General features: G+C 43.0%; 1 protein-coding gene across 2 annotated transcripts in view; it reads left to right on the top strand.

Annotated features, from left to right (window-relative positions):
- The first annotated feature begins 5446 nt into the window (after window positions 1-5446).
- LOC116840018 (tetraspanin-15-like) overlaps window positions 5447-8572 on the top strand; it is a 216745-nt gene continuing 213619 nt past the window's right edge. For both annotated transcript variants that reach the window (XM_075062739.1, XM_075062738.1), the window contains exon 1: window positions 5447-5567. In XM_075062739.1, coding sequence (XP_074918840.1) covers window positions 5481-5567 — 87 coding nt within the window. In that variant the 5' untranslated portion in view covers window positions 5447-5480. The remainder of the gene's footprint in view (window positions 5568-8572) is intronic.

Here is an 8572-nt window from a genome sequence, read left to right as displayed (position 1 = left end):
GGGTACGGTGTGACTGCGTGTTTGTTTCCCCTTGATGAATCCCACCCCCTTGATTGACTCATTCCCTGTAAGCAACCCACCCTCCCCCTTCGATTACAGCTTGCTTAAGGAAATAAAGTCACTATCGTTTAAAAATCATGTATTCTTTATTAAAAAAGTCATTATAAAAAGAGGGAGAGAACTGACAAGGTAGCCCGGGTGCGGTTTGGGAGGAGGATAGGAGGGAAGGAAAAGTTAATTTATTGTTGACACTCATAAGACTGAACTTCTCTGTTTAGCCCTAGGATAGATCCAACACAAGCAGTGGAGGATGGCAGAAGTTTGCACAGCCATCTCAACCCTGATCTCTGTGGGATCACCTCTGAAACACAATTTAGTATTCATTCTCAATCAGGGCCGGGTCCAGAAAGGTGCTGTGCACAGCAAATATAGCTGTGAATGAATGATGCCTCTCTTCAAAGATCTCACAACTTCCTGTGTACAGAGACAGCAGTCATTTTGTTTTCAGAGTTGCCAATGCCTGTGATGAAGGAGATGCATGTGCTCGCACTGTGGTGTTTCTGTTTTTATGCTTGTTTCCCTTAATCCAGAAGAAGGGAGCTCTCACATATGTATGTGGGAATTTAACAGTGAGCATCTGCGATTCTCATTGAAGGCAATGAGTTACTTCAGAATTCAACTCCTGGTCTTTGGCCTTCCTGCTGAGGGTATCAATGTGGGGAGCAAATTAGTGTCAGAAGCACTTCTGGCTTTTGTGATCTGGAACTTATCCACTAGGAAATGACATTGACCCACCAACACATGGCTTATGATTTTCAGTAACTTTTCAACTGGGCCAGATTTAAACCAGCAGCCTAGAGGAGAAACGACGGGTAATGGATCAGAGCCTCTAAGCCATGCAAGGTGTAGCCCAGCACTTCTCATAGAGCTGGTTTTCTACCACTACGCTAGTGAGAGAAGAAAAATAATTCCTCCACATTCCTTTCCAGCATGCAACTCCTGAAATAATCCTGGGGAATTTCCTCTTAGAGTGTACTGACTACTGCTACAAAACCACAGTTCACAGAGGTACTTAGAGAAGCTACAATGAAAGAATGTGCCAATGACACTGATAGTCTGTATGAGTTGGTATCAAAATGTGATCGTCCCTTGATATTCGAACTGCCATTTTTAAAAAACACGTCTTGCAGTTTCATTGTGTAGCTAGGACTTTAACCATCTGACTGGTGCTCTGAAGCTGGTCAGTGGGTTAGGAAACTAACCTTATGTAAGGGTAAAATCTGCTCTCGCCTCACTCTCACTAGCTGAACTCCACCAGAGAGAAGTCACTGCAGAGAGTCTATCTGCCTGACACATGGACTGGACCCCAGGCCTCACAAGAAGGGGTGAAGGGTGGGTGAGAATATATAGGCTTCTGTTTTCCTAAAGTTTCATAACTCATGTGCGCTTTCTTGTGCAAAGCCTTCCTTTACCTTCCATGTGTCCCTGAAGAGCCAATTGATAATCCAGCGTACCCATGGAGGTGGACTCTAGCAGAGCATGAATAATGACTGGGAGGCTCAGGAGACCAGCTGAGTTCAGCTTCTAGAGCAGCTGGGCCGTGGGACTCCACAGTTCTAGGAAGGGGGCCAGACAGACGGTCCGCACCCAAAAATGAACCCTAGAGGCCCACAATTAGAGACAATGACTGGATGTTGCCCAGATCCAGCTGGCTTGGGGACATAGCGAAGTCTGGAACTACTTTTGAATCAATGTACTGGAGTGCCTGATGATGGCAGATGAAATCATGAACACTGAACAAGGAAAGGAAATTCATCAGCATCCAGAGCATTTCATTTTTTTTTTTTAAAAAGTCAGCAATATAGAGAACGTTGCAGAGCTGTTACTGCTAGTTCGTTAAAACAAAACAAAGGCTCAGGCTAGAGGCACTGCTATGGAGCATCACACTGATACCCATATTAAAATCTGTCACTGTGCTAATAGCCATATAAATATACTTGATTTGTATAAATTACACTTTAAAAACTAGAGAAGGGCAGAGAATAAGGAAAGAAAATGAGATCCACTTGGAGGGAGCTAACAGGCAACAGCTTCCCCAACAGAATAAAAAATTATCCATATCCCTCAGGAAGCCTTAACATCTGCTGAGTCATGAGCCCATAGCTCACGTTTTCTACACACCAAGGCCGAATACAGAACAATGTAACTGATCCCACACAGTCTGGTCCTAGAATAATTGAGAGTTGCTGAGGAGCATCTCTGTTTCATGCCACTGGCATGAGGTCCCTCAATGACTTTACACCAGTGGAGGAGCAAGCACAGGGTTCTGCCCACTTTCTACCTAGCATTTGAAATGCTGGAGGTGAAAGGTCAGTACAACAGGAGAGCCTCTGCAAGCTAAGTGCTAGCAGAGATTTCCCCTCTACTAAGGAATTCTCCAATAGCCACCTACAGCTGGAATCTGTCCATTTTGCACTGCCTGAGCGCATGAAGTGGACTTAGATCAGAGAGTCTGGCCCATGAGCCTGCTTTTGTTAAGTCTTCTCCTTAATATGGGCTTCGTTAAAGTACAGACGTTGTTAAATGTTACTATAACTGAAACCAGATGACTTGGAACAGGGTCACATATTAAGTAGCAAAATAGAACCCACTGAGAAAAATGCTGGAGAGGAAGCTATACAAGCAGTAATTGGAAGTAACTCAGTGGGTGCGAAGGCTCTTGATGAATACTTTATTGTGTCTCCACGATGCATGCCAATAATAAAAATGCTAACAGCAGAGTAAGGACAAAAGATCTAATAAAAGGGCACATTGAGATACCCGGTATTACCAATATAACATACAATTGAGTAATGTCCATGACGGTGAAGGAGACCAGTTTCTCTGACTTATTCAAACCAGATCTTCTCTATGTTCAGTGAACTGTGGTTAAGTAATCATCATGTATGTCATTGCTGGAGCTCTCTTTCTCCACGGCTATGACATCTTGAATGTTAAGAATGAGAATTTCAAAAATACATGACAGGAGCCACCTGATTTTAAAAATCAAACTCTGCTGGGTGCTTCTGAAAATCCCACCCTATTAGACTATTTACTGAAGGAGCAGCTTTGCCTCTGACACCTCCTCCTCAATTATTGGGAGTGGACTACATCCACCCTGATCAAATTGGCCCTGTCAACACTGGTTCTCCACTTCTGGGGTAACGCCCTTCTCTTCATGTGTCAGTATATAATGCCTTCATCTGTAATTTTCGCTCCATGCATCTGAAGAAGTGGTTTTTTACCCACAAAAGCTTATACCCAAATAAATCTGTTAGTCTTTAAAGGTGCCGCCGGAGTCCTTGTTGTTTTTGTGGATACAAACTAACACGGCTACCCCCGATACTTGATATTACACATAGTAAATCCTCATCAAAACTATAATATCTATTGTGACAGACCCAGGCTAGTGGGGTACAGGAGTCTGATCCTATTGGCATCCAGGAGGTGGGCCTGCCCACTTCTAAAGGACCTCCCCCCAACCTAAGGGGAGGATCCACGGGTCTGTGACACCAAATGATTCCGTGGGACAACTAATGAAAAAGCAGGATTGGAAGCGAGGTCAAAGGGCTAAACAAAGGGAACCTAATGAAGACACCGAGCAGAGAACCCCGGACAACGCCCATACGGAAGTCTGATAGAGGGCAAATATACTGGTCACTGAATGAGTAGTTTTCTGTTCCCTGACTGACCAGAGCAGGGGCTGCACTAGAGTAATCAGGAACCTGCTAGAACCAATTAAGGCAGACAGGTTGATTAGAACACCAGAAACACACACCTGCAGCCCAGACAGGAGGGCTAATCGGGGGCACCTGGGTTAACAAGGGTCCACTTTAGTTTTGTGGGGGGTGAGGAGCTGGAAGCAAGAGGGTGCAAGGAACCTGAGAGTGAGCTCCTGGAGGACATCGGAGAGTACAATGCCATTTATCAGACACCAGAGAAGGTCCCTGTGGTGAGATTAAAGAAGTGTTTGAGGAGGGGGGGCACTGTAGTAGAGCCCCAGGGAGTTGTTAGCTGGTTCATGGCAAGCGGTTACAGTGAACTACAGCTAACATCCCACAGGGCCTAGGCTTGGAACTGGGAGTGAGGCTGGGCCGGGTTTCCCCCTCTTACTCCTCTCCACTCCTATCACGGACAGAAGTTGATCAGGACTGTGGGAGACGATTCCACTTAGGTGAGCAAATCTGACAATACGCCATACCCAGCAAGTGGTAGAAGGAGTATCAATGGGGTTAGCCCATTTTAGTCTGGATCTGTAAAGCAGCAGAGTACTCCTCGTGGACCTTTATGACTAACATGACATTTTGAGTGTTGAGCTTTTCGTGGTGAATTACCCACTTTCGTACAATGCAGGGTAGTGAAGTTGTCAGGGGAGGTTATATATGCTAGCAAGCAGCCAGAAATTAATTGAGAGGTTAAGGTTCAATCAGAGTGAGAATGGGCCTGTCTACAGTTGAGGTGAAAACCATAGGGAGGAGGGAAATGGCTTCTGTATATAGGCAAAGCCATTCACTATTTTATTTAGTCCATGAGCTGATGGTGCAAATTGCAGATGAACTGAAGGCGTCAGCAGTTTCCTCTTTGGACCTGTGAAAGTGTGGGATCATTGTCCAGGATGGGTTGTAGATCCCTGATGATGCATTGGAGGGGTTTTAGCTGGGGGCTGTATGTGATGGCCAGTGGAGTCCTGTTGGTTTCTTTCTTGGGTAGAGGAGGAACTTTGTCACACTATATTTGGTGTCTACTTCCCCATCTTGTACCCCATTCATTGGAAAATGCTGACTCTTAGACCATTGAGCCCATTGCCCTGTGTAAGGATAATGTCAGCTGTCAGAGGATGTGTCACAGCAGGTAACTAAAGGATGAATGCAAGACTGGAAGGTGGAAAATCTGGATTTGTATTCCCAACTCTGCCACTGACTCCCTCTTTGACTTTGAGCAGTTATTTAACCTCTTGTTGCTTCAATATCCACATCTGTAAAAGTAAACAGAGCTTTATGAAAGTGAGTAATACCCCTGAGATCACAGAATTGCAGTGTTCTTTTTATGCCATAAAAGGCAAGACAAGTGTCTCCTATTGTGACTTGTTGCCTGTAACACAGTTATTTTTTAAGAGAATGTAGCTCAAAGGGTAGGCAGCTGCCTGTGTTTTTGATTGCACCTATTTTATGAATATCCATATTCCACTGAAATAATAAAAAAAGCAGTGAATCTTGACCCGTTCATTTGAGAAACAAAAATCCATGCTAGTTCCATTAGGCAATAAATGCAGTAAAGGGTTAATATTCCTGCCTCCCGTCTAACTGCTTTCTGTTTCTCCCAAGCGGAAGTTGTAAAGAGCAGTTGAAGTTTAAGGGTGGTTTTTGTTGTTTTTTTTATTCCAGCCACTGAGACTAGGAGACAGTGCCCAATCCACACACTCAAGAGCGTGAGCTGAAAAGATGACAAAAGAATCAGAGGGGAAAGATCCCCTCCTCTATTTCTACTGCATCAAATTTGCTCTCTCTGCCTATTCCACCCTGTTTTCGGTAGGTCTTTCAATCATTTCCAACTTTTATGTTGTTTGTGGGAATTAACACACAGTACCTGCCTGGTGGTTTGTTTTACTTTCTGTTTCTTAGAGCTTTACCCTCTGAAATATAAAATCTACTGGTTAATAAGCTGTTTGGAATTGGGCTGCAATGTAGGAGGTGTCCATTTGTGCTGCTAGAATTCTGTATTTAATACAGGATGATCTCCATTTTGCTGGATTTAATATTCTTTCTGCCTGATCTTCCCCCTCCCCTGCCCCTTTAAAAAGGCATGACCTGGTTCATATATCAGACACCCCTTTATTTTAAAAATACAAATCACATCAGGAATCTAACTCCTTAATGGTGCAAACGTTTACTTCACAATACTCCCAGCTAGATTGTTTATACTCTACATTTGCCTCTGGCTCCATGCTTAAAGTCTTGTCTCTTTCAATGAAGATCAGGCAGGAATCTGATGTGAAATCTGCCAGCTGCTGTTACTAATATCCCCGAGTTCTTAGTCGTTGTGGTTTTGGCCAGACTTGTCCTTTTTAACTTTTTTTTAAAAAATCTCCATTTAATCAGCACAATTTTGAAGATGTTAATTCTTAATGCAAACCCGGTCAGTGTGGTACTAGCAGTGCAGACCTTGTTGTGAACCTATGTAAATGAGAGGAAAGGAAGATTCACATTAGTCTCTGCAAACAGTAACTACATACAACAGAACAGCACCTGAGTAGATTATTTCTCTCGCTTTAGACTTTGTGCATTGCAGCATTGCTTGTGAAACTTTATTATAACTAAATTATTCAGTGAGACTATTTATTATGAAGTTATTCCCTTTCTTTGATTAGTCATTCGTGAACCAATCCTATTGATTATTTGTAAATATTTGACAGTTTTGACTAATCATGTTCATCTTATGAATTATTTACTACAAGGCATTCAGCATTTTTAGTGTATTGGTCACATGGTATTATTTCAGCTCCCTGATTTGCTGACTCAAACAAGAATACAAATAAATAATGACCCTTTGAGCATGAATTTTTGATGAATGAACTCAGACTAGCAGTGCTTGTCTGTCCCACCAGGATCAAGTGGGTTATAAGGTTTCACTGAGTGACTTGCGACTTCCTCTAGAAAGATGTAAGGGAGTGGGATTGGGAGAAAGGATCACAGTCCTGAAGGAGCAGCCAAGCCTGTGATTTGAGCAGAGCTTTGTTATCTTGTTGATTTCTTTGTTCAAGCCAAACCTCAGGAAGGGAGGGTAAGTTAGGACTGTACACAGTGTGTCTCTACATCAGCTGAGGAAAAAGAGACATTCTGGGACCGGAGTATGGAAAGAAATGTGTCCAGGATGTAATGGTATGAAGCTCTTAATAAAGCTAGGTGCAACTTGAATTATGTGAGTTTCCTAAGACATCTGAAACCCCAGCAAATACATCCAAACTCACCGACCCTGTAAGTCAGTGTAGTCTAATGTTTGAGCAAGAGTAGTGTGACTTTTGGGCTATGGGTGGCAACAGTATAATACTCTATAGATTCAAATAATTTGTCCCAAATCTTAGGCAATAGCTGACGGTTTCTCTGGAGTTCTCTTTTGGACTTTTGTGGCTTATTCAAGCCATAACTTGGGGAACAGTTGAAGGGAAAACCCAAATATAAATAGTAGGTGGTTTGCAGAAATCTCTGACCAAAACTTCTGAGTTTACTAAAGTGCCCAACAATGTGGGTTCACTTTTCATTAGTTTATAAAAGAATGGAACTTATGATCCAACTGGATGTAGGCACATTATCCACCTACCATCCCCAAGAGCCAATTCAATTTCCTGAAGTGACTGTGTGTGGTAAGCAGCATCCTGAGCACTTCGTGCCAAAGGAATCCAGGCCTGGAAGAAGAATTTTGCCTTGGCAGCCCCTCTATAGCCAGATTTTAACCTAAGTGAACCTCAAGCATATTAGCTTTGTGCTGATTTTCCCTGTCGCATCAAATAATTTGGCTCACGTTCATGAAAAGGTTTTGTAAACTTCAGTGAAACTCCTGTTGAGCCAGGACTAAGCTTAGGGTTTAACTGAAAACCGGGTGGGTCTTGCCTGGTTTGGAGATTTTTTTCATAAAAGCGTTGAACAGTTCTAGTAGTGAGACAGGGATATATTTTTCTTCCAATCAAACTCAATCAATGTTGCATTTGACACCTGCAAATATAACTGACTAATAGGTCATGCTAAGCACAATATAAAAGCTAAATAATACCGAGCTAACTGGGGTAGTCAGGCCAGGGCATCTTTGCAAAGACTGACAAAGAGGAAAGCGAGCTGCTGTGCATGCTTGTGAGAAAAACACCTATCCACAAGAAATAAACAGAGAACAGATCATTTCACACAGCTAAGACAGTGCTATAAAAAGGAAATAACTGTCAATGACTCCTAACTGGGGCTGCCTTCAAACTGTTGACTTAGTGACCGTTACCAATTTCTAAACTCCCTGAGGGATAGTTTTTAAACTGCTCTGCCTCAGAAAAGTCATTGGCCCATAGAAAACTGGGAAACCTACTTGACCTTTTCAGCAAGTGACTTGCATAGTTATCCTCATTTGCAAATCTGTCATCTTACAAATCCTGCTGCACTCAGAGCCATTGGGAGGGTGAGAAAGTCCTGCTAATTATATTCCAGGACTGGGCCATCCCTGGATACTTAGCTGGGTTTTAAATGCACTTAGTAGAATTATTATTGGAACCTTTTGTACTTAAATTGAACGAGGTCTCCAGCTACCCAGTTTCAACCCTGCTTCCAACCACCTTGGTAAAGAAAACTTCAATGGAGAACACGGAGTTTCATCACCATTCTAAATCAGGAAGTTTATACTCTGCTAACTGTGATACAGCATGGCCAGAGGGCAGCATAAGAGTGTTAGCAGGGGGCCTTATTCCCTGCCAAGGGAGGAAGGTTTGCTTTAGATTAACTAGAGCACCTGACTCCAGTTAGAGCACCTGACTCCAGTTAGAGCACCTGACTCCAGT

Source organism: Chelonoidis abingdonii, chromosome 2, assembly GCF_003597395.2.
Source record: "Chelonoidis abingdonii isolate Lonesome George chromosome 2, CheloAbing_2.0, whole genome shotgun sequence".
Lineage (NCBI taxonomy): Eukaryota > Metazoa > Chordata > Testudines > Testudinidae > Chelonoidis > Chelonoidis abingdonii.
The sequence above is the reverse complement of the archived record's forward strand: the minus strand, read 5'-3'. Positions and strand labels throughout refer to the sequence as shown.